The sequence below is a fragment of the Molossus molossus genome, unplaced genomic scaffold (genome assembly GCF_014108415.1).
Source record: "Molossus molossus isolate mMolMol1 unplaced genomic scaffold, mMolMol1.p scaffold_m16_p_6, whole genome shotgun sequence".
In the NCBI taxonomy this organism is placed as follows: domain Eukaryota; kingdom Metazoa; phylum Chordata; class Mammalia; order Chiroptera; family Molossidae; genus Molossus; species Molossus molossus.
In genome coordinates, this window is record NW_023425399.1 from 24,996,737 (window position 1) to 25,023,064 (window position 26,328).

The following is a 26,328-nucleotide window of genomic DNA, read 5'->3' on the forward strand; positions in this document are numbered from 1 at the left end:
AAAATGCCCTACCAATTAACAAAATGCCTTGGTTGAGAATGAGTGCCCTGAATTCAGAAGCCCCGGCACCAGTGGCTGAGTTAAAACCTGTGAAGCCTGTCTGGGTGGTTGAACCTTTCCTTCTGGACTACCCAGAGGACTAGGATGAAAACAGCCCTAGCCAGCCTGGATCCGGACCAGTGTGCTCCTGCATTCTGTGGCTGGCAAGCCCTCTGACCTTGGGCTGGCCTGAGCTGTGGTGGCTGAATTATATTACTTCCCAGGACTGGGTGGGAATCCCAACAGGCCCTTGTGCTTGTCTAGATGATGCAGGTTTTAAGTAGTGTCTTTGTGATCTCTTTTGGTGTGTAATAATGAACTTAAGCAGAAACTTTCAAGCAGGGTGAGAGAAGGGAGTCCAGGGCTGGGGACGGAATAAATGTCCATGGGGCACGGAGATAAAAGCACGAGCTTTGGAAGCAGGCAGACCTTACCACTTACCAGCTGTGGGATTTAGGTTTTGCACTGTAAAATGGGACCATTGAGGCACTGAAGTACTTACAACTGCGGCTGTTATTACACAACTTCTTCAAAGCAACCCATTAGAAAGTACCAAACTCCACTGTCCTCATTCTGGTTTTTAATGGTCAAGGTGACAATAATTTACAAAGCTTTTCCAGACCTGCGTTGTTTCCACAGTTGCCACCACCTGCTGGAGGACACGCTGTGGCAGATGCTGCAGCTCCGCAGGCCCCTGCCAGTTTGGGATCAGAAGCACCAAGCTGTGTCCCTTTCTCAGGATGGGTCTTGGCTGAAATCCAAGCCGTTCCCCAGCTCTGGGTGTAAGTAGTGTTGGTTCTTGGCTTGTCGCAGAGTGTGAAGCAGGAGTGATTGGTGATGACTGCTTGGAAAGAGGACTGAGGCACATTATATTCAAAACCAGGAGATTCTGAGTCAGCGTTGATTCTAAGTCTGTGGTTCACTTAATAGGGAGGTGGAAAGGTTTCCAAAACCCCAGTGATCCTCTTCTCCCAAACTTGCACAGAAAAAAAGCACATTTATTCATACAGGAGGTCTTTACCAGACTGCCTAAGTTGCTGCAAGCTCGAACTCAGCAGGCCAGAGAAACCATGAGGCAGAACCTGCACACTAAAGCCAGGCACTGACTCAAAATGTACTCAGCACAGGCTCCCGCAAACGCAGAGTAAAAGGTACTGGTAGCACAGGTACGCCCCACCCTCAACATCTGATTTGCCACGTACATCATTATCAAATAGCTCAGTGGTATTTTGATTCTAACTAAGATACCCCAACTCTGAACTCACGTGGGCACGAGCTGTTTCCCAATGAAAAGATACCCCTACTACTCCCCAGGTACACACTTCTGCACATGGAGTAAAGCAATGACAGGGCAGCTGAGAATCACCAGGGTGACAGCAGCCCAGATGATGGGGGAGGCAAGGGCGGGGGCAGGCAGGTGTAATTAGAATCTCAACTGGCCCAGGTCTGGGAGCTCGAATTTCCCAGGGTTTGAGTGAAAGGAGCACAGGGAAGTTATTTATTTTCATCTGAAGGAGTCATGTGCATCTAGATCTGACCTCACACTCAGGGGCCTCTTGCTCCTGCCTGGTTTAATCTGGGCAAGAGATTTGTTCTTGGAATAAGTGGCTGCAAAGCCTCTCTCTACAAGTCCCCCATTGCCTTCCTTACAAAGGGGGAAATCCTCCACTAGTCATCATGGGAATGGCAGGTGGACACACAAGTAGATGGGCATTGTACACCGCAAGCAATTTTTATGCAGGAAGGTTCTTCTCACACGCCCTGGAGAGAAATGATTTTTTTTTTGGTATGTGCCCCTAGCAGGAACCGAACCCAGGACTCTCTGGTCTGCAGGCCAACACTCCAACCGCTGAGCCAAACTGGCCAGGGCGAGAGAAATGATTTTAAAGCAATCAAAGCCTACTTCACTGGTAGAGGTTCCATATAACATGCTGGTGATATTTCTTCAATTTTTTTGTTTGTTTTTATTTTTTTCTTTAAAGTCCATTGATCGTCACAAAAACCCAGGAAATGCAACTAAGGAGAAAACAAATGTCCAACTGAGATCTAAGAACCCAGAGCTACGGAGGAGACGTGGCACTGGACCGCTGGGTGTTCAGAAGGGGGCGGGAGGGGCAGTCCCCATGGGGCAGCTGGCCGTGGGAAACACAGGAAGAAGGTGAGGCCGCCCAGCAGGGCCAGGTGGTTATGTTAACCGCTGCACGATGACCGCATTGAGCAGGTTGGCTTCTTTAAGGGTCTGGTTCTCATCAGCCAGCTCTTTGTTCGGGAAGGTAGTCATGAGGACGAAGCTGGTGGCGGCCATGGCCGGCCGAGCATCCACGATGAAGAGTCGGATGTCACTGATCCTGGTGGGCAGGGGTGAGTGAGGAGGTGGGTGAGCAGTGCCCTTCTCTTTCTGCCCACAAACCCCACCCTGCAGAAGGCTGCTCCACATTCCCCAGGTTCCCTACCCTGACCCTGTCCTTCTCCAGAGTGGCCAAAGCCCTCCTTTGGAAGCACATTAGATCAGGTCACTCCCCTGCCTCAAACCCTTCAGGGTTGCTCCCATTTTCTTTGTGAGATGTTTCTTACTGTGGTCTGAAGGTCAGACTAATTTTACACCACCCTCCTTCCCCTTGTTCTCTTTCTAGTTCTTTATCACACCACGCTCCCTGCCTATATTTGATGTCCCTCTTTCTAGAGGCTCCTCTGACTTTTCCTGTAATCCTAACCAAGCCTCAGGCCTCAGCTCAAAAGCTGCCTCTTCAACAAAGCCTTCCACCCAAGCTCCATTCCCTGATCTGCTTCCATGGTACTGATTGATCGAGTTTGTAATCAAACAATTTTGGGATATGATTGTGGTCTGTCTCCTCCTGTAGACCATGAATTCCACAAGAATATCAAATATTATGTCTCTTTTCTGAGTCACTAAAGGTATTAGAAGAATTACTGAAGGTCAACAACTCGAGTACCAGGAATCCCTACTCTAGACACCGCTTGTGTCCTGGACCTGGTGATCAGAAGAATGGAGTCATCTAAAATAGACAGTCTTTTACCCTACAGCACTTACACAAACTTCTTTCTGTCCTCCAACACTTAAAGTTTATGCAACCCAAATTTGGCACATCTAAGGGCCTGGAGATCCATGATACAGTCTGAGACTTTTAGCAAACAGTCCTCTCACCCACCAGCTGGTAAGCACTTGGGATGGGCTGTCTACCCTAGGGAGTGAGCAACACTCATGCTGAAAGGCTGGAGTTACTGAGTGAAATGAAACTGAAGCAAAGAACTCAGATTAGTGACATAAACTAATTCCCTTAAACACCAAGCACCTGAAAATGCAGTGAACAGTTCCTACTTGAACGAAGTCTCCATGTGCTCCCGGGGCTTGTTTCACAGCTTACCCGACATGTGAACCTTGTCAACATACAACAATTGTCAAGCCATTCACTGAGTCCCACATGCAGGTTCTGGATCACCCTGTGCCTCAGTTTCCCCATCTTTAAAATGAGGGAGGCACAGTTTGCTTTGAACCAGGCCAGATAGTCTGAGATAGTAGAGCAGGTATTCTAGAATTCTCAATACCAGATCTGGAAGAGACCTTAATAGCCTGGTTTTCAGAGGCCCCTTGTAGGAGAGAGGTGGAGGAAGCCATGGGTGGGATGCTGGTACTGTGTCTCCTTTCCCCTATATCTTTAAATTATTATCATTCTATACTTGGGCTTCAGCATGAGATTTCCTTTGAACAGAGTTTGATGCCTAAAAAATCCCTACAGAATCCAATCCCTAATTTTACAGATGAGGAATGAGATGCACAGGAGGGAAGTGAGCAGTCACTGGTCACATTTAACGGAAGTAGGAACTAAAGGCTTCAGACCTGCATGTCTTCCATCCCATTGCTTTCTTTGTGAGAAGCAGAGTGCTTGCTGGGGTCAGAAGAAAGATGAGTTCCCTGCTTCCCCCTGATCTGTGGGTATCTCTGGGACCCTCTTAGAATAAATTAGGTCAGATAACATAAAGTACCTGTGGCTGTGGTTGAATTTCTGCACCAGCCTCCCACCGTCAGCAAGCCGTATTTGGATGTTTGTGGTAGGCTGTGACTCGTCGATTGATATGGAAGAGCTGGCTTTGGCTTCGTTTTCTGCTTGCTGGGCTGGAGAGCTGGTATTCAATACCTGGGGTGCAGTGCTAAGGAGACAGGAGACAGATGTTGCCAGGAGAGTAACAGAAACAAGGCCACTAGCAGGAGGGAAATGTTGTCTTGGCTTTTTACTAAGCATTTGCTCCTTCTGGTATTGTGTTTAGTGTTGCTGAAACGAGGAGTGACTAAGACAGGGTGCCTGCCCTCATAGAACTTACAGGCCCAGCAGAATTCGCCTCAAATTCTGAGTTACTGCTAGCTCCTGCTCACTCCTAGAAACTTTGGACAAGTTATTCAACCCCTCTTCCTTGGTGTCCTCACCTGAACAAGGGCTTAAAGGGAGGAAAGCTAGATGCATGACAGCCTGGGATGAGAATGACCAGGACCTGAAGCTGGAGGGCCCAACAGACCAGGATGAATTTTAGCCTCAATGAGAGAGGGGAGAGGGGCACTGCAAGTCTGCAGTGGAGGCAGGTTTGACACAGCGTGGCAGCGGTGATGGGATATAAAGGATGAGTCTAGAATCTTCCACTGTGATGGAATTTTCAGGCCTGTATTCCCTACTGAAACCTCATTCAGGGGTATATTTCACACTCCTGTCACCTATGAGAAAGGGCAGGGAAGAGGCGGGGATTTCCCCGAAGGTCAACTAAGTGCCTGATACCATAAAAATTATTATACATTATGAATAAGACATGGTGTCTGCTGTAGTGTTTGGAACTCAGATCTTACAAGCAGATGGACCAGGGCTGGAATTCATCCACTAGCTATGTGGTGCTGAGCAAGTTACTTTAGTTCCCTTAGTTTCAACAAGGGTAGTAACAAGGATCTTTAACAAGGGTTAAAACTACCAGCCTTGCTCAGTTTTTGTGGAGATTTAAGGGAAAAATCAAGTAAAGCACTTAGGGTGGCTGACAAACACTAAATGTATATAGAACTCCCAATTCTCCACAACCATTTAGAGCCTTTGTCTCTCTTCTGTAAACCAGCATACCTCTCGCTCTTGGCCTCAATAAAAAGAAAAAAATAAGCTTCAGAATCCTTATTTGTAGAATAGGGATCAAAAAAGGATTAAAGGCTGTAATGTATATGAAATGTTTACTATAGTGCTTAGTTAACTGTAGAAAAAAGTCAAATAGCTGATTACTATCATTCTTCAATGTCCTGTTCCACTTATATTTGCCTCAATTGTGGACCCAAATCACTCAGAGATGCTTCTGCCTATCCATGGGCTGTAAACAGAAGGTTACCCAAGAGGCACTCCCAGCCTATACTGCCCTCAGGCAGGGTAGGGAGTGGAGGAGAAACCTCAACACCAGGACTTAATTCTAATTGGGAACAAACACTCAAAGTACATTAGTTCCAAATTGCTCTAATCAGCGAGTAGGACAGCCATGTGCATCAGTTCAAAGAATGACCAGCTGTGTTTGGTGCTTGAGAACTGCTTTCACCCGAGCCACCCCTCTCCAGCAGGGGCTGGGCCATCTGTAGCAGTGAGGGTACTTCACCCATGGGCAAGAATGGTCAGATCAGACACCTATAAAAGGAGGAGTTTCTTAACTTTCTCCCCGAAAATATCATATAATGAGTCACAGGGAAATTGAGTCTCATTCAGATCAAGATCCTCAATCATCTGACTGTTCATTTCCTTTGTAGTGGGAAGAAAGTAGATACTAATGGTACTTTGTTTCCACAATTTTAAGTCCTGAGACTCTGCCATCAACATTGACTACTACAGAAAGCACAGTGAGCAGCCAAACCTCATCCCCTCACTATAAGGACCTTGTCTCACTCAAGTGCAACTCTTGGTGTTTGTCACTCAAACTCAAATAAAAGCAGTCTGTCCAAATCTTCAAATTAGTTCCCATGCAAACAACTGCAATAGTTAAAACAACAAAAAAAGTGTAATATAACTGAAAAAAAAATTTTTTTAATTTGTTTTTTTCTTTATTGATTTTAGAGAGAAAGAGGAAAGGAGAGGGAGAGAGACAGAAACATTGATGAGCGAGAACATTGATTGGCCATCTCCTGCATGCCCCCCACTGGGGATATGGCCCACATCCTAGGCATGTGCCCTGACTGGGAAGTGAACTGGTGACCTCTTGGTGCATGGGTCACGCTCAAGAACGAAGTCACACCAGCTGGGCTGAAAAAAATCTTTTCAACTGAGAACAATCTATTCATTCCTTTCAAAGTATTTCTCCAGATAATCGGAGAAAAACCTAGGACTGACTGATTTTTAAGGCAAACCTGAAAAATTCTTCTTTTTCTTAATCCTCACCTGAAGATATTTTTCCATTTATCTTCAGATAGAAGGGGAGGGAGGAAGAGAAAGGGAGAGAGAGAGACAGAAACACTGACGTGAGAGGGACACATCGACTGGTTGTCTCCCTCACGACCCTGACCAGGGCCAGGGATGATGAACTGTGACCAAGGTACATGCCCTTGACCGGAATCAAACCTGATACTCTTTGGCCCATGAGCTGAGGCTCTAACCGCTTAGCAACCCGGCCAGGGCTGAAAAATGTTTCTTAAACTGTTGGCTCTTGATGATTTTCATTGATATGACAATGGAAAACACAGTAAAATTTATAGGAAAAACTAAAACAAAACAAAACAAATGGTCCATCAGGTTTAGACTAAAAACCTAAAATCCCATCTTGCTTAGCTGTATAAAACTTTTTTAAAGCCCCGGCTGGTGTGACTCAGTTGGTTGAGCGCTGTCCCATGCACAGAAAGGTTGCCAGTTCGGTTGATTCCCCAAAAGGGCACATGCCTGCGTTGTGTGCTAGATCCCTAGTAGAGGCTGTGCAGGAAACGGCAGATCGCTGTTTCTCACATCAACGTTTCTCTCTCTCTCTTAGACAAAATCAAATAAAATCAATAAAAACATACTTTAAAAAACCAAAAAAGACTTTTTTTTTAAAACCAAGAACTGAAATAAAATGAAAATGGAACTGGCAATGAACATTTATTTAGCTGACAAACAGCACACCTGATTATCAAGCTCTGTTACGACTTGTAGGTTCATCCCCCACACTAATAAAGTATGTCTTCCCATCCTGCTAAAATAGACTTCCTTAAGAATATTTTCACTTTTTGAGCCCTGGCCAGTTTGGCTCAGCGGTTAGAGCATCGGCCTGCGGTCTGGAGAGACCTGGGTTCGGGTCCCGCTAAGGGCACGTACTTCGGTTGCAGTTTGTCCCCGGCCCTGGTTGGTCGTGCGGGTGGCAGCCACTCGATGTGTCCCTTCACGTCGATGTTTCTCACTCTCGTTTCTCACTCTCTCTCCCTTCCTCTCTCTCCCTCCCACTCTATCTGTACAAAAAATGGAAAAATATCCTCAGGTGAGGATAAAAAAAAAAAAAAAAGGATATTTTCACTTTTTGAGATGTGGAGTTTTGCATATAGTTGGGCCTTCTAATAGTAAAAGCATTTCCTGCTAGTAATATGAACCCAAGCAAACCCAAACTGCATGGAGTAAGGAGTCCTGAGTCTGAGCCTTTCTTTATGATTGCTGGTGGGTAAAAAACTGATACCTCATTTTTGGAGGTCAATTTGACAACATCTTAAAAATGTGAAGACCTTTGGAGTCAGCAATTTTAGTTCTAGCCCAAGATTAAGGGGCATACAAAGATTTAATCAGAGATATTGCAATATTATTCCTAATACTGGCAGCTGCCTAAATGTTTATCAGCAGGGACTGGTTCAATTATAGCACATACACAGGACAGAAAATTATATTAGTATTAGAAATAATATTATAGACATATATCTGCCACACTATATGGATTAGGCAAAATAGCAGGTGACAAACAGCTATACATATAAAACTAGTGTCTATACCTAGACACTAATAGGATATGTATACCTGGGAGTTAGGTTTAGGAATAGTTTTTACTCTTTATGTACACTTACTATTTAAAAAAAAAAAAGAAACACATTTTATTTTCATAATAAAAGGAAAAAAAATTATCTGGTGCTCTACAAAGCTTACCATAGCTGACAGGAAAGTTGCAGATGGACCATCCTGAGAACAGCTGTCCTGGACTAAACCCAGGGACCCCAATGTGGTCAGTGAAATGATGAGAACAGGGTGGACTTAACTATGTTGGTTCTGGTAAATTACAATCTGTTAGTCTCTAAGGTCCTGAGCTATGACTCTTGACCCTGATGAGGCACAATGGCCAAAAGGGAGGTAGGAGATTCTAGGAGAGGGCCAGCCAGCACCTGAAAAAGCACAGCTGCTGACAGACCACACTCTGTTCCTTGCAGATGAAGGTGAGATGAGCAAGGGCAGTGGCTAGTTCAAGAGCTGCCAGATCTAGGTCAGAGAGGGTATCTTGTTATGCAAGAGGAGTGTGGGAAGGAATGCCAGTCAGAAGGACTGGGTTCCAGTCCCAGCTCCAACACATACCAGTTATGTACCCAGGGGTTACCCTAAAGTACAAGAGTCTCAGCTTTCCCTTTGTAAAATAAGGACCATACTATGCTCCAAGTGCCTCTCATGTGCACTCAGTTCCCCCTGAAGAATACTAGTCAAGTGACTCCATGACCACGGCCAAAAGTGAGTGGGCCCCTGAGAGAAGACAGCCTGCCTATGGGTTGGTCAAGAATCTGGTGGGAGAACTCTGCTTATCAGAGGTAACAGTGGCTATCAATTAATCAGATTCTATCAGAGGTCTGAATGCACAACCGGGCTGTGGCAAACGGCACAAGGCAGAAAAAGTCACAGGAAGGGACAGAGTGAGTATCAGGAAGGGCCACAGAGAGAACTACCATAATGGTGGACCTGCAGCCTGCACTGGGCAACAGTATCCTTGAGCTTCTTTGGATCCCAAACAATGCTGCTACAGGGCTTGCTGCGAGGGAAAAGTCCAGGATTCCTTTTTCCCTCTGAATCCCCATTTCAGGTGACCTGAATGTGTGTGTTTGTTTTAGCCTTAAGCCATCAAGGTTACCCCTGCCCTGAACACCCTGAATTACCAAGTCAAAGTAGCAATGTGTTACCCTTACTGCCTACACCGCCTGCTGTGGGGCAGTGCTCTATGTGCTCTTCGCAACAATAATCAAAGAGCTGAGGACTCTCATTAGCCCCTTTTTATAACTGGGCAAAATAAGGCTATATACTCCAAGGTCATGTGGCTAGAAAGCAAAGATTTAAACAGGTCTAGTAATGTCAAAGCCACACTATACTATCTTCCTCACATAAAAATAAAATGAGAAGTACTTTATAAAGAGTAAAAAATGCCCTGGCTGCTTTTGCTCAGTGGTTAGAGCATCGGCCTGCAGAACAGAGTTGTGAGTTCGATTCCTTTTGGGCACGTACCTCAGTTGCAGTTTCAACCCCAGCCCTGGTCGGGGTGGTGCAGGAGGCAGCCAGTCGATGTGTCCCTCTCACATTGATGTTTCTCTCTCTTTCTCTCTCCCTCCCTACCTCCCACTCTATCTGAAGATAAATGGAAAAATATCCTTGGGTGAGGATTAAAATAAATAAATAGTAAAGATTTACATAAAGTGAACAATACAAAGGATCTGCTGAGTCTGACAAGCAGTTCTGCTCCCACCTGTGCTACTCCTTACCTGCCCAGTTTCTGACCCTCGCCCGTGAAGGCTTTGAAGGTTCCTTTGGGCTTCACGAAGTCCTCGTCTCGATGGTCCTCCATGTCCAAATTCACTTGCCCACCATGAGCTAACCTCCGCAGCTCTGCTGGCACCTCCCTGAAGGAGAAAAGGCAATGCTGGGATCCACAGAGACCAGGATGGGAATGACAGTGATGGGTACAAGAGTAAACTTTTCAGTTCCAACTGTGAAAATCGCTGGGCCTCCACAGAAAGCTGGCTACTCTAGTGGCTACCTGTTTGCCTCCCCTTCTTTCTTGTCTGCTCAAAGACACAGTAGAAACCTGTATTTGTTTGGTAACTTGGCTCTGCTTGAAGTCCAAAAGGGACAAACAGGCACAGAGGATTTTGGTGCAGATCTGTGGATCTGTACCTCAACTGTGTAAAACCTGCTTACAAATGTTTACTTCTTAAATAGTAAACATTCGGATCAGCCTTTTCTTTCCATCTGCCATCTCATTCACTGACATGGAACTTGAAGAAGGGTTTTTCTGCTTACCCTCTGCGGATGGACTCCAGAAACTGGGCATTAGATGGGTCTTGGTAGCTTCTGAGTTCGCCATTGTCCAGGCTAAATCCACTCTTCCAGAGCTTCAACACTATATGAACCTGTAACAACAGCAGGTAAGCAGTCCATACACTCAGGAATCTGGCAAACACACCGTTTTGAACCTGCAAGTTATTAGGTTTTTACTTTTACTGTGCCATTATTAAAACACAAATACAAACACATGCCTGAGGATTTCAACCAACCAACCAAGTATGTATTAACCTAAAAGAAGATAATACGGCACAGATTAAGAGAATGGGCTCTGATTTAAGCAGACCTGGGTTTGTGCCTTTGTTTTTCCAACTGCTAGCTCAGTGGCTCTGAGCAGGTGACTCAATCGAAGCTGTGGCTTCCTCATTAGTAGGGTTGCCAGTGTGCTTGGCATGTAGCTTGTGCTCAATTAAACTACCTATGGACTATTTTGCAGTCATTAAAAATATCTACAACTCCCTATACATAGTCACAGAAAACAGTCCTAAAAACCACCTAGCAGCTGCTGCCTCAGGTGGATAATTTCTACTTTCTTCTTTGACTTTTATTTTGGAATAAAACCCAAAATGATTAAAAAAACAAATACATTATGGAAACCAATGGTGACAAGGCTATATAAAAAAGTTTATGGCAGCCCTGGCCGGTTTGGTTCAGCGGTTAGAGCGTTGGCCTGCGGTCCTGAGAGACCCGGGTTCGGTTCCCACTAGGGGTGCGTGCTTCGGTTGCAGTTTGTCCCCCGCCCTGGTCGGTTGTGCGGGTGGCAGCCACTCGATGTGTTCCTTTCGCATCGATGTTTCTCTCTCTCTCTGGTCCTCTCTCTCCCTCCCACTCTACCTGAACAAAAAATGGAAAAATGTCCTCGGGTGAGGATAAAAAACAAAAAAAATCAAAACAAAAAAGTTTATGGCATAAATATTAAATTAAAACTACTTCAAAATCGTTTATATAGTATGATTACTCTTGCTGTAGGGGGAACTCTTATGCACAGAGACAAGCAGACTAGATAATTAATAGTAAGAAAACTTTTTTCAAGTTGCATTTCAGGCCTCTTCAGGTGGTCTGGAGACCGATTCTTTAGCTGTGCTTGTATCACCAGACAACCCTGAATATACTGCCCCTCTGCCTACGATCCATGGAGTGCTAGTCAACTCCTTTATTTGTCCATCCCATCTGCCTACCCTTCTCACAAGCCCCCTGCCCAGCCAGATGAAAACTAAACCACTGATTCTAAGGTAAGCCTATGTTCATGGGCCACAGCAAGAGCACTGTCTCTTTCCTTTCAGAGACTGCTGGTTCACGCATAACATGTGACCAATTCCGAAAAATGGCAGAACAGCTCACAGGCATCCCCCCTAAGGAAGACAGATGCATACTCACATCTTGACCGGAATGCCGTCTCCTTTCTCCTGCCACATAGGCAGACTCTTCCTCTGGTGCTGCCCCAAGGCGGTAGCCACCCCCAGCAAATGGCTATAAAAGACAAATTCATCAATGCTTGAGTGGGTCAGTGGTGGTGGGGTTACTCAGATACAATGATGTACTGAAAGCTTGTTAACTACTAGATCCACTTTATCTGGGTATCAAACTCAGAGAGAGCTACAGGCCCAGGCAGAGATGCAGGGCCACATACATGCCACTTAATGGCCATGGTTAGGTGAGAACTGGAAATGGGGAATGCTGCTTGACTCAAGGGAAAAGTTACTCCTAGCTCTAGTTAATTATAATTATGGCCAAGTAGGAATTTGTGTACAGGACAACAATGAAGAATTTTTTATTTCCCCGAAGAGATAGAAATCCAGATTTTATATAAATAGGTGGCTACTAATTCAATTAAAACAAAGCAAAACACTGAGTAAGTCAAATTAGATAGGCCACATAAAATGTGTGCAGAACCCAACCTAGACCACAGGCCACAAGTTTGAAAACATCGTCACAAATCTTGATTTCATGTTAAAGGGTGGGAGAAACTGTCCTGCTCTTCTGTATATGAGAGTAAGTGAGCAAATAAAAAACAAAAATTTAGTCCCTACTGGGGTGAGGAGGATCTCCTTCTTCTGCTCTGGAACCTGAGTCCTGTGGACAGAGAAAATGACCCTCTATGCCAGCGGTTCTCAACCTGTGGGTCGCAACCCCTTTGGGGGTCGAAAGACCCTTTCACAGGAGTCGCCTAAGACCATTGGAAAACACATATTTCTGATGGTGATTTGTAACAGAAGCAAAATTAGTTATAAAGTAGCAATGAAAATAATTTTATGGTTGGGGGTCACCACAACATGAGGAACTGTATTAAAGGGTCGCGGCATTAGAAAGGTTGAGAACCACTGCTCTATGCTCACTCTCGGTTTACTGGTCTCTCCAGGGCTCTTGGTCACTCGCTCCACAGCTACGGCTCCATGTTCCTTGGCACCTTTAAATAGATCATCCACCAGCTCATTGGGACTTTTCTTCCTGGGAGGGCCAACAATCTGTTGTCCACTTCTCTCTGAGCCTCCGGCATAAAACCTGTGTAGAAAATAAACATCTGACACCAAACACTCTTGGAAAACACGAGTATAGCATGTACCAAGCTCTGGGCTAGGTGCTGGGCACACTGAGGCAAAGGGTACTATGCCCATCTTTAAGGAACTGACTGTCTAGTTGGGGACAAGTGTAAGGAGGCAGGCAGGCATAATGCAGTGTGAGCAGCAACAGAGGTCAGTATAAGGGTTGCTCTGGGAACACTGAGCTGGGAGGACAGTCAAGACTTCCTAAGAAGGGTGTCTTCTGAATTGAGTCTTGAGGATGAGGATGAATTTATCAGGTAAAGAAATCAGGGAAGGGCATTCCAGGCATGCATGACAGCACGTCAGCTCCGGAGAGTCCCAACTGGCAACTATCCATCTGGTGGCCAGCACCTCTCCAGAACATAGCAACTATGGTCACAGTCAGAAGCAGCTACCACTAGCAGCTCTGGGTTAATAGTGACAGTGGCATGGTTAGTACAGGCAGCGAGGCTCCAGTGTTGGCTCTGCTGCTGAGGGACCCTGGGCAAGCCAGTGCATTGCCCTGTATCTTACTTTCTTTGTCTCTGAAATGGGAGGGAAGAACCACATGCCCTACCTACCTGCTCCTTAGGTCAGGGCCATGAGGTTCAAATCAGCAGATGTATGCAAAAGAACAAGCACAGAGTAATGCACACATGTAAGGTGGTGTGACACAGCACCAAGAGCTCACCCAAGCCTCACTTCACCTTGCTATTCTTGTAACATACACTGGAGGCACTGAAATGAGGTACTGGAAAAGGTCAGCGATGCTCAAAGACAAGCTCAAGATACCCATATTGGGCTTTGCAATGGGCCAAACATGGCTTGAGATTAAGTTAGCACTTTTTTACCTGGGTCTGAAAACCAGGAGTCACATAGCCTGGCTAGCTCCTTCCTTATCACTTCTATTCACAGCTAAGTCAATAGCATGTCCCTGGGTAGGGGGACTTAAGAACCTATAAAAATTAGTCTCAGCCTTTTATTTCCTGACATTCCCTAGGGAATGCAAGAAAAAGCCACAGGCTATGGCAAGACCACCACCACCAGTGTCATCAGGTCTGAAACGCTGAGGGGCCAAGAAAGTAATCAGGATGTGAAATAAAGAAAAGTAAATGTATGGAAGATGTGACAGAATGGAGGAAGAGGTCATTTAGGAGCTGGGCATTCACATACTTGATGACACTGCCTGTCATTCAAGGAGTGCAAAACCCTGAAATTGACATTTGTTTCTTTCTTTTCTTTTTTTTTTTTTTTTTAATCCTCACCCGAGGATATTTTTCCATTTTTTGTACAGATAGAGTGGGAGGGAGAGAGAGGAAGAGAGAGAGAGTGAGAGAAACATCGATGTGAAGGGACACATCGAGTGGCTGCCACCCGCACGACCAACCAGGGCCGGGGACAAACTGCAACCGAAATACGTGCCCTTAGCGGGAACTGAACCCGGGTCTCTCCGGACCGCAGGCCGACGCTCTAACCGCTGAGCCAAACCGGCCAGGGCAACATTTGTTTCTAAACCTTGAGCATATCTAAGAAGGCTCTGAGGCAGTGCAAAGTGTATACAGATGAAGTCAGAGAATAGAACACATGTAATTTCTCAGCTCACTTCTTAAAGTGTGACCATAATGAGCTAAGTGCATTTCCATAGTGATTACACAATGCTCCTTAGGAATGGTTGACAGACCGAGGCAGAGTCCATGGAGAAGCAAAATCTGTGAAATGAGGCTGCAGCCAGTTCATTCTTGCTCATTCCAGGTAGATAAAATTCTGCTCAATGGACTGTAAGGTCTTTATTAAAGGATCTCCTAGCCTTGCCTTGAAAACTAGGGGCCTAAGATCAAGTACCTTAAAAACATTCATGCCCATGACCTAGTATTTTCATTTCTAGAAACTATTTTAAGAAAATAATCTGAAATGTAGTCAAATAATCTGAAATGTATGTTCATAGCACTGACATTTACAGTCGTCAGTGGTAAAAAAAAAAAAAAAAAATGAAACAATCTAAATGTCAGACATCCTGCATAATGGATTATTATTATAGTCATTGGAAACATATATGAAGAGTTTTCATGACATGAAGTGTTTAAGATGTAGCAGTAACCCAACAATAGCAAAAAACATTATCTGACTATCACCATGTAAAATACAAAATAAAACAAAGTATATTTTATACACAGAACCAAGACTGAGTAGAAACACACCAAAATATTAACATAGTTACCAACACAGTGGATGAGTGTTATATTTTTTTCATTACACTATTCCGTATTTCCTACAATAAACACTAATCTCATTATAACATTCCTAAAAGTTAAAAACAAACAGTATAGCCCTGGCCGATTTGGCTCAGCGTTTAGAGCACTGGCCCTCAGACCAATGACAGGGTTCATTCCGGTCAAGGGCACATACCTCAGTTGCGGTTTGTCTCCAGTCCTGGTCGGGTCGTGCAGAAGGCAACCTGTCAATGTGGCTCTATCACATTGGTGTTTCTCTCTGCCTCTCTCCCTCCCTCCCACTCTACCTAATAATAAGTGGAGGAATATCCTCAGGTGAGGAATAAAAAAAAACAAACAGTATGTATATACATACAGTGGGGGAATATACATTTAGGTATAAGTCCTTTATTCTGTTTATTATGTGATGTATTGCTTTTCATTTATTTTTAATTCTTATTGGTTTTTTGAGAGAGGAAAGGAAAGAGAGAGGAAGAGAGAAAGAGAAACACTGATGTGAGAACAGAACATGGATCGGTTGCCTCCTGCACACCCCCTACCGGGGATTGAGCCTGCAACCCAGGCATGTGCCCTGACTAGGAATCAAACCAGCAACCTTTTAGTGCACTGGACAACACCCAACCAGGTGAGCCACACTGGCCAGGGCTGTGATGTATTGCTTTTAATTAAAAAGAAAATGCTGGAAAGAAACACAGCAAAAATACTGATACCTGGTTACCTCTGGGTCACAGTATTATGACTTTTTTCTTTCTTATTGATTTGTTTCCCTTCCCATAATCTTCTTCAATAAATACATATTACTTTAACAATTAAAAACAAAATAAAGCCAGAATACACCAAAATAAAAGTAGTGACAGGGAACAGAGATTAGTTCTACTCTCTGGGAGGAGGGGGGAGGACTGTTTCTAGTATGTGTGTGACTAGTCCACAGTAGGAATGGCTAATGATAACCAAACATGTTTATCCTTCTAGATGATTTACACATTACCATGATTTACACATTATCAAGGACTTTTCTGTGGTCTGTGCTCCCCCATGAAAGACTCACCTCTGGCCCTCCTCCTCTTCTTCCTCCTCATCTTGGTCATGAATGAGGTCTTTGAAGGATGTTACCCTGTTATCGCTGGAGATGCAGAAAAGAGCAAAATAATCTCAGGGTATTCAAGAAAGGTAACCCCCATTACCAGCTGTTAAGGAGTTGAGGACACTGGGATTAGATATTTTTTGGTAGGGCAGGAAGAGGATCTTTGTGGAAGAGGGATAACCTCTCTAAATTTATATGTAAAATAATGTGGCATTTATTTCTTCAAGGTCACACAGGACGGAGAATAAGTTAGAAGGGGGGGAATGAGATTGGGCTCTGTACTATTTTAAAAACTTACTAATAAATAGCTACCTTCATCATTTAATTTTTAAATACTGAGGAAATACCTGTGCTAGGCACTGAACTAGATGACAGGTCTATAAAGATGAACACACATGGTTCTTACTGTTGAGCTGCTTATCAGCTAGTAGCACTTTGGCCAGGAAACCATCACTAAATACTGTTCACTAGGGGTATGACAGAGGGAAGCACGTGGGGCACATGAGCAGAGAGCGATGTTCTGAGGGGGAATGAGGGAACATCAAGAAAGATTTCCCAGAAAAACGCAACATTTGGACTGAGTGCTAAAGAACTGACGGACTGCCAGCCAGTTGGATAAAGGGTGGTGGGGCTGGCAGGGAAAGGGAACCAGCAGGGCACTACAGGAAAGCAGCATATGCACACGCACAGACACTAGCAGGAGTAACTCATTAGAAGGAGGACAAGCTGTCAAGATGTAGAAATGAAAAAAATATGCAGGCAAGGAGGCCTTGGTAGGGAACCAGCAGGGCACTACAGGAAAGCAGCATATGCACACGCACAGACACTAACAGGAGTAACACATTAGAGGAAGGACAAGCTGTCAAGATGTAAAAATGAAAAAAATATGCAGGCAAGGAGGCCTCAGTCTGCTTCTACTGTAGGTCAGTCAAGAAGTATTTGTTAGTGTTCAGAAAAAAAAGCAGAGTTGTCTGGGGTATGGTAGAGAGGTACACTAAAAATGGGTGTGAAGAAGGTTAACTCCCTCCTCTGACACTGTCTTACACTGCCACTTTTTTCTTTTTTTTGTTTGTTTGTTTTTATCCTCACCCGAGGACATTTTTCCATTTTTTGTTCAGGTAGAGTGGGAGGGAGAAAGAGGAACAGAGAGAGAGAGAGAAACATCGATGTGAAAGGAACACATCGAGTGGCTGCCACCCGCACAACCGACCAGGGCCGGGGACAAACTGCAACCGAGGTACATGCCCTTAGCGGGAACCGAACCCGGGTCTCTCAGGACCGCAGGCCGACGCTCTAACCGCTGAACCAAACTGGCCAGGGCCACTGCCACTTTTTTTTCTAGTTTAGATTTGTCCTCAAGGAACAATCTTAGTTGGTTTTTTTTTCCATTTTTTTGTACAGACAGAGTGGGAGGGAGAGAGAGGAAGAGAGAGAGAGGGAAACATCGATGTGAAAGGGACACATCGAGTGGCTGCCACCCGCACGACCAACCAGGGCCGGGGACAAACTGCAACCGAGGTACATGCCCTTAGCGGGAACGGAACCCGGGTCTCTCTGGACCGCAGGCGGACGCTCTAACCGCTGAGCCAAACTGGCCAGGGCACAATCTTAGTTTTTAATGGATCACAGAACACACATTTTATAAAAACATTTTCTGTATTTCTTAGGAGAAAATAGCAGCGTTCCTAAAATATGGTGGCAAGAGGGTAACACAGATTTAGTGAGACTAGACAGAGAAGGAAGAGTTGTTTACTAGGAAGAAAGCTCCAGTTCAGTCTTAAAGATTTATTTCAAGGAGACAAACAGGGGACAGAACATGCTTTGAGGTTCCATCAATTAGAAATGGGAGGACAAAGACCAATTGATGAGGCAAACACATTCCCTGCTAGAGTTAGCTGAGAGCTACCTCCCGGATGCTCTGTATGACATGGTTCAAAAGAAAAATCCTGTCTCTCTGTTGTTAAACACCTTCAGATACACATGTGTACACTTGCTTGAGCAAACCATTTGCTTTAGCTATGGGTTTGAGTCTTTCCCCAAAGTTCTTATACCTAGACTGCGACAGTACCTAACACAGACTCTGGTGTCTACATATCTGGGTCCCATCTCAACTTAGCCTCCTACACCCTGGGATCTTGGGCATACTAATAAAGTTTCTAAGCCTTCATTTTCTCATGTGAAAATGGAGACAATCACAGCACCAACCTCATAGGTTTTCTGTGAACAGCCGGGGTACTGATGCATGGTGTAGCACATGTCAAGTACTACTCTTGAGCAGTGGTTCTCAAAGTGTTGGTTCTTGGACTGGATCATCTGTATTACCTGTGAAACTGTGAGAAATGCATATCCTCAGGCCCCACCTTAGATCTCTTAAAACAGAAGCTATGGAGGAGTGTCTAGCAATCTGCTTTTAAGGACCCCCAACCCCCCCAAGAAATTCTGATGCATGCTCAAGTTTGAGAACCACTGCTCTGAGTTACCTTAATGGCATGGATGTCTTAGAGACACTGCCAATTTCAGAATATTTTGTCTGTGTCCTCCACAAACTGGCAAAATGTCTCAGAAATCTCATTTTTTTCAGCATCAAAATTCTTATCTCCCGGGCTACTCTGGCACCCTGAAGTGGCACAAAAGTCTTCTGTCAGATCACATTTTCTGCAGTGCAGACTGTCCAATATGGAAACCACTAGTCACATGTGGCTATGGAGCATTTGAAATGTGGTTAAGTACAAATATTTAATTTTAATTAATTTAAACAGCCACATGAGGCTAGCAGCTACCATACTGGACAGTATAGTTTTAGATTAGATAATGGCAATCCCTGAAATTCTCAAAAAGTATGGTTTTGTTAGATGAAAGAAAAAAAAGGAATTAACTGCTACCTCTCGGTTGACCCTATGCTAGGTATAGGGGTAGGAGATGCTGAACAGGCAGGTAGAAGTAGCTCTGGATTTAGACACACTTGGGCTTGAAAGGGGCATAACAGCAACTATAAGGTATTCAACCTAAGACTCAGCATCTTGACCTACTCGCACAGCTATTGAGATATAAGAACAAAACATAGGCGAGAATATCTGGCAGAGCTAGACAGACATGGGTGCTCCTGAAATACTAGCCCTACCACTTCTAGGAACTTATAATTTACTTAGGGAGAAAAAGTTAAGTTAAATGTCAGGAGAAGAGTTCACGACAACACAGTAGAGATGTCACCGAGCAGAACAAAGAGGATATGAGTCAAAGGAGTGAATGATTATAGTTGTGACTGGAGTTCTGAGGAATAGGATTGCAGTGTGCTTGTTGACTATGGGTTGGGGATAACATGCTCAATAGGGCAGGTGGGGATGGAGCTAAACCTGGAAAGAAGCATGATCTGGACAGGCAGAAAGTAAAAGAGTGGGCATGCCCAACCAGGTGAGAGGCTCAAACAAAAGCAGATCCAAAAATAAGGCAAAATTGAGACACCGAAGAAATCAGTCTGGTAAATGAGAAAAAGGGGTTAAGGTTAGGATGGAAGGCTCATGGCAAACTCTGGAGGACCCTGAATGTCCACAAGGAGAGGTAGTACAACATTCTGGCTGAACACTGAATGCTGGAACCAGAAACAGATCTGCATTTAAATCCTTGTTTATTAGCTGTATGATCTTGGGAAGATGCCCAGCTTCAGTGTCTTCATCTGTAAAATGAGAATAATAACAGTACCCACCTCATAGGGTTGTAGTGAGGAAAAAAAAAAAAAAAAATATATATATATATATATACACACACACACTTAGCCCAGTGCCTGGTACTTGGTAAGTGCTCAATAAATGACAGCTGTTACTACAGAGGAATTTAGGCTTTCTCCTATAGCAAAGACTAATCTTTTTATGTCCCGTAGATCTTTGAGAATCTGACAAACACTATCAATTTCCTTACCAGGAGAGATACAACATACAAATTTTTGCCTACAATTGCAGGTAATTTATGAACCTTCTCACATTCACTCCTTGGATTTCTCCAAAGGGTTCAGAGCCTCCCACTAAGAACGCTTGTTCTAGAGTCAAAGGAGTAATTTACTAATTGTTGTTGATGGCAGCAGTGACGACATGGACGATATCTGCGAAGATCACAGTGGGGCATGGGGAGAGCCCAGAGGAAGGCTAAGTGTCCTGCAGTAGTCAGGTCAAACAGGATTGGGGTGGGGCAGAAGAAGGCCCCACACAGAATTCCTTTAAGGTATTTGCACAAGCTTGGCTTCTGAGAATGTAGTCAGTATTTTCCTTCTGGGCAAGGTCAACAATGCAACAAACTGTGCCCTCCCTCTCCCTCAATGCCAAGTCTGAGGCTTAACCAAAGCAATAAAGCAAGGCCTTTAGGTATGCACGTGTTCAGTTTTTTACTCCCCTCAGTCTTAACATTACACTTTCTTTGATTCTTTTACTTTTATGTCTATTTTTAAATATGTGTACTTGCTGTGAAATGACAGGGTACACACACCAAAAAAATGGGGACAGTGAGAATAGATGCTAATGATAATAAAATGACAATAACAGCAGCTAATATTTACTGTGTTCAAAGTGCTTTGTAAGTATTAACTCATTTAATCTCCTGGTTGGTAGGCACTAACTACCATTCGCATTTGACAAGTGAAAAAAACTGAGGGACTAAGATGTTAAGTGACCTGCCCGAGGTCACAAATCTCCACAGTGAAAGAGCCAGGATTTGACCCTAGGCAGTTAGGCTCCTAGGCTCATGCTCTATTAAACCACTCCCTTGATAGGACTTTGGGATTAGTAGAGATGAGAAGTGTGAATACGTGACTGGCATCATAGGCTAAGTTTCAACTTTTCTTGCTCTGTATTTGACGTGCCAACATCCCAACAGTAACCTGGGGTGACTATGAAAGACTCACACTCCAGGAAATCATCTGTCTCTACCAGTACCTGCAAGAAGAGCCCTAATACTAATAAACATATCCCAGGCAGTAATACCCTGATGTGCCATTAAGGACATCTCCCAGGATAACACCTATGAATAATAAAAAGATCAGCTGCCTACAACCTCTTTCCTCTGGAAATGGGAGGTGGGGAAAGAAGTTAAGGAAGCAATGAGATCTGGGGTTAGTGTTCTTTAAAGGGAGGAAATGTGGCTCTGTGGTTCGGGCATTGGCCCATGCATTGAAGGGCTGTGGGTTTGATTCCCAGTCAAGGGCATGTACCTGGGGTGCAGGTTTATCCCCAGTCCCAGTCGGGATACATGCAGGAGGCAACCAATGTGTTTCTCTCATGCTGATGTCTCTCTCTCTCTCTCTCACACACACATCAATGTCTGTCTCTGTCGCTCTTCCTGTCCCCTCCCTTACACTCTCTAAAAAATCAATGGAAAAATACTCTTGGGTGACGATGAACAAAAACAAACAAACAAAGGAGATGTAATTTAAGGCTCAGAAACACAAATAGCAACTTCACTGGCAAAGAAACACCATACCTATATTCCAGGGTTAAAGTTAAACCCAAATAAGTTTTTCTGGTAAAAACATATGCCAGAGAATTGAAGCAAATCAAGTTAAAGCAGAGAGGAAAGTTGCAGTTCAGACACTTTTTTTTTTTTAAATCCTCACCTGAGGACATTTTTGCATTTACCTTCAGATAGAGCGGGAGGGAGAAAGGGGGGAAGAGAGAGAGAGAAACGTCTATGTCAGAGAGACACATGGACTGGCTGCCACCCATACAACCCCAACCGGGGCTGGGGACAAACCGCAACCAAGGTACATGCCCTTAGCAGAAACCGAACCTGGGACTATCTGGTCTGCAGGCCAGGGCGCTCTAACCGCTGAGCCAAACTGGCCAGGGCCAGTTCAGACACTTTTGTTGGGAGAGGCCTTACCAGTTTCCTGGAAGACCAGGACTGTCTCACTCTACAGGTCACAAAAGAGGTCTGCCCTAGTAATCTTGGAACCAAGGTGGCTGGGACAGGGGATGCAAATAGGATTATAAAGATTAGCCGCAGTTCACCTAATAAGATAAGGTCTCTGTAATCTATTTGGGAAAGGATGGGTTACACAAGTTTATTTTCTCTGACTTCTTAATCGAGTAATGGGCATCCTAAAGTGTCAAAAACAAAACCCTTTTTAAAGTCTAATCTTTTACATCTACAGCTCTGCTGGAAAGAAGTCCTTCAGTTTCTATTAAAAAACTCCAGAGATGGAGAAGCCACTCCTCACTTTTCATAAATAAAAGACCCTCAGACATCTTCTATTTTTTAAAAAATATTTTTTGTTTATTGATTTTAGAGAGGGGGCGCAGAAACAACGATGAGAGAGAAAGATCGACTGGCCATCTCCTGTATGCTCCCTACTGGGGACCGAGCCTGCAACCTGGGCATGTGCCCTGACCAGGAACTGTATCAGTGACCTCTTGTTGCATGGGTCAATGCTCAACCACTCAGTTATACTGGCCGGGCAAGATCCTTAAACATCTTAAAAGTAGATTCTGTGATTTCCCTCAGGACTGGATCATAAATCCCCACCTGAGTGTGTTATGCCTAACTCTATGGGAAAGGAACAGTCAGGTCAAACAGGGTTGGACTGGGGGAAAGCAGGCTCCATACAGAATTCCTCTAAGGTGCTAGCACAAACTTGGCTTCTGAGAACACCGTCAGCATTTTCCTCTGGACAAGTAACGACGACCCACCAGTCCAGTTTTCTCACTCAAACCCACTGGTCCATATCCCCAGGCCTGAACCCTCTGTCAAGTTAGGAAACAGTCCCTCATCAATGCTGGAAGTACACCCATATAACAATAATTGAAATTGGCCCTTACCTGGGGGCTGTGCCTCTGGACACTGAGCTGGGGGTTGCCTGCGAAATGGTCACAATGTCTTCATCCCCTCCATCCTCATAAAAGCTTGCTAGGGCGATCTGAAACAGAGAGGTAATAACTTGTGACCCTTAAACAGGCTTTCATCTAACACATATCTCCTTTGAGTACAAAGAAGCAAAGACACAAAGATATGGCCCACACTTACAAGTAGGTCTGCATCTGGGGGCCATAGAAAATTAGACAAACTGTTAGTCTTCACACTACTTGAAACAAATTCCACCTCATATGAGATAGAGGCTGGGGGGAAGGCAAGAAGGAAGGCTCGCATGGAGACACTCCTCGTTTTCATTTGACTAAAAAATGTGGCCCTGGCCGGTTTGGCTCAGCGGTTAGAGCGTCCGCCTGCGGTCCGGAGAGACCCGGGTTCGGTTTCCGCTAAGGGCATGTACCTTGGTTGCAGTTTGTCCCCGGCCCTGGTTGGGTGCGGGTGGCAGCCACTCGATGTGTCGCTTTCACGTCAATGTTTCTCTCTCTCTCTCCCTCCCACTCTATCTGAACAAAATATCGAAAAATGTCCTCGGGTGAGGAAAAAAAAAAAAAAAATGCGATCTAGTAAAAACAATGTTCATTTATTGAGCATTTATTTATGTGCTGCACTGATTATAACTGTACATGTATTAACTCATTTCATCCTCAAAGAACCCTATGTAATCAGTTATCATCCTTTCATTTTATAGTTGATACAGAAGTACTGAGAAATTAAGAAAACTGCCAAGGTCACACAGTTGTTAAGGAGCAGAGCCAGGTTCCATCCCAGGCAGTGTGCTTAGGCCTTTATTCTCAGCTCTTACGTAAGGAGTCAGGAACTGTGAGGCCAATTCAGGTTGCTACTTCTACTTTCTCTCTGAGGCCCGGTTTCCTAATATGTGCAATGGGGCCACCTATCCCATCAAACCTGCACAATGGATGAGAGGACCTTTTAATACTTATGCATAGTCAAGTCTTAGCTTTATAGACAAGAAATATGGAAGTCTTTTGGCCATTTGTGATTGTTTCTCTCGACTCAAAGGGCAGGTATTTACTAATCACTTTGCACAAAGAAATAAAGAGTTCTGAGGTCTACAGAGATGAAAAAGAAATGGCTCCTGTCCTCAAGGTCACCAGCCTTATAGGAGGCAGTGAACTGTTATGGGACATAAATCTGCCGACTAGGAATAGTGTGCCTTCATGGGATATAATATAACCTACCCACTGTAGGCAGTGTGCCTTTGCAGGACATAACAGGCCTGCCAGGAGAAAGTGTACTGTCATGGGATATGCACCAGATTGGCACTGAGAGGTGCCTACATTCAAGTCCTGGCCCAGCCAGGCAGGTCATGTCATATGCAAGGCCTCAATTTCCCCACCTATAGTGTGAAGAGACTGGGACTGATGACTTGCCAATTTTAACACAGTGAGCTTCTAGGTCTTTTGGGCGTAGGCTGCATTTTGCATTTCTGCCCTGTACAAGGGCTTCATTCACACTGTGTGTCTGCAGAGGTGTGATGCTTTATCTCTTTGGGGAAGCAATTCAAATGGTGAAGTCAGCAGACCCAGTTCAAATCCCAACCTCACTACTTACTGACTGTAGCCTTGGGCATATCACTTACCCTCTGAGCTTCCAATTCCTCATCTATACAATAAGACTAGTTGTCTTTACTTCAGTGTTGCCACGATTAAACAAATTATCACATGTAAACTGCCAGGTGTATACGGTGGTTAAGAGTTTGGGCTTTGGAACCAGACATTACTGAGTTCTAATGGTCTCTCTTCCACCTGGTAGTGCTGAGGCCTTGATTGAGTTACTTAACCTCCCTAAACCCTGGCTGCAAAATGCAAAGTTTAAATGACTTAAGATCCATAAAGCTGTTAGCACATCGTCTGGCTCATGATAGGTAGTCAATAAATATTTATCATCCTCAACCTAAGATGTATGCTGGCCAGAAACATTTACACAATTCTTTCTACAATTACTGAATACCTATTAAGTGCCAGGAATTGTTCTAGGCACGGGTGATTAAACAGTTTACAAAAATCCCTGCCTTGTGCGGCTCATCTTAATGTCTTATTCAATAAGTATTTGTGAATATTTAATACGTGCCAGTTAACTAGACAATAATCTCCAAGAGACCCCCATTTTAAGTAACCAAGAAAGATACACTACAACCCTGCGCCACCACCCACGAGGTAGTTTCTCCCAACAATTAGGTAGGAGGGGGCGTGGGCCAAATCCTTGACCCGGCTGCTCGCTCGAGCTGCGGAAATGGAAACAAACCACCACGTCGTCCCCGGCGCGGCTCCACTCCGGAGCTGGTCACTCCAGCCCGGCCTCCATCCGAGATTCGGCGCGGCCGCCACGCCCCCAGGCTCCCCGTCTCTACGCGGGTTGCTGCAGTGCCCAAAGTCTCACTGGCCCAGCGAACCGCCCAGGCAGAAGGGGAAACTGAGGCCAGACAGAGCAGGTGGGGGCCGGGCCTGCCCGCATTTTACCACGACCAAGCCGAGGTGGCAACGCTGGGCAAGCGGCCACGGGCCCCTGAGGCCTGTGTCGGGCCGCGGCCCGGCGGGATGACTGTGCGCTTCGGCCACCACGGGCTTGACGTGCTAGGCGCCCGCGCCCCGCAGCCCCCGGCCTGCCCGACGCAGCCTGCCTCGCGGCGCTACCTGCAGATCCCAGCCGGCCGATTCAAGGAAGAAGCGAGCCCGGTCCTCCTCAGTGCCCGTCACCGCCACAAACTCCCTCAGTGCCTCCTGCCTCTCCGCCATCTTCGCCCCGTGTGCCGCCGAAACCACTCCGGTCGTCGCTGCACTGCCTCAGCCGTGCTGCCGCGTTCCGTCCGCAGGTGGACCCGGTCCAGCCCAGCGGCGCCCGCCTTCAGGCCCCGCCCCACGTGGTGCCTCACGCAAAGCCCTCCGTGCGGGAAATTCCGCCGCTCCGCGCCCTCTAGCGGGCTCAGCGCAGATCCGCAGCCCAACGGCGCGCGGTCGGAGCGGCGCGGAGAATGAGAGGCGGAGCGGGTCCTAAACACAAGGATAGATAGAATGCAGGATCACTGAAGGAGCCAGAACCGCAGTTATCCGTGGACTCATCCGTCTTTTCATTAGTTTATTCATTCGTTCACTCACTTGTCAAATATTTACTGAGTGTTATCAAGGGCCCGGTGCTCTTGCAGGGCTGGGGTTCAGCAACAAGCAAATCAAAATTCCTGCCTTCTTTTTTGCTTACATTCTAGGGAACAAAAGCAAACCTTGAATACCAGGTCACTCCTCCCTTCCAGCCCTTCCGTGGCTCCCCATCTTACTCCGCGTGAGTCTTAGGGCCCATGC

The 26,328-nt window shown here is 45.2% G+C and overlaps 1 protein-coding gene across 4 annotated transcripts; it reads right to left on the bottom strand.

Annotated features, from left to right (window-relative positions):
- Window positions 1-611: 611 nt before the first annotated feature.
- On the bottom strand, window positions 612-25,837 carry NSFL1C (NSFL1 cofactor). 4 transcript variants are annotated; one of them, XM_036245329.1, is made up of 10 exons: window positions 22,963-23,062; window positions 18,368-18,492; window positions 16,127-16,201; window positions 13,429-13,434; window positions 12,662-12,827; window positions 11,703-11,795; window positions 10,284-10,393; window positions 9,746-9,883; window positions 4,045-4,209; window positions 612-2,387 (listed from the first exon to the last, which is right to left on the bottom strand). In XM_036245329.1, exons 2-10 carry the CDS (start codon window positions 18,370-18,372, stop codon window positions 2,225-2,227), a joined length of 921 nt encoding a protein of 306 aa, XP_036101222.1. In that variant the 5' UTR covers window positions 18,373-18,492; window positions 22,963-23,062; the 3' UTR covers window positions 612-2,224. The 4 variants fall into 4 exon arrangements, with proteins under 4 accessions (XP_036101222.1, XP_036101223.1, XP_036101220.1 ...); XM_036245327.1 differs by lacking the exon at window positions 18,368-18,492 and adding an exon at window positions 25,666-25,788 and having other exon boundaries at window positions 1,972-2,387; window positions 22,963-23,060; XM_036245330.1 differs by lacking the exon at window positions 13,429-13,434.
- Between the last annotated feature and the right edge of the window lie 491 nt (window positions 25,838-26,328).

Bases quoted from the DNA above. Each gene is read 5' to 3' on its own strand.
- NSFL1C (XM_036245327.1), bottom strand. From the start codon at position 25,767: ATGGCGGAGAGGCAGGAGGCACTGAGGGAGTTTGTGGCGGTGACGGGC. The intron at 23,061-25,665 runs GTAGCGCCGCGA...TCTCTGTTTCAG, and splicing joins CGGCCGGCTGGGATCTGCAG to ATCGCCCTAGCAAGCTTTTA. The intron at 2,388-4,044 runs GTACTTTATGTT...CCTGCCCACCAG, and splicing joins AAATTCAACCACAGCCACAG to GATCAGTGACATCCGACTCT.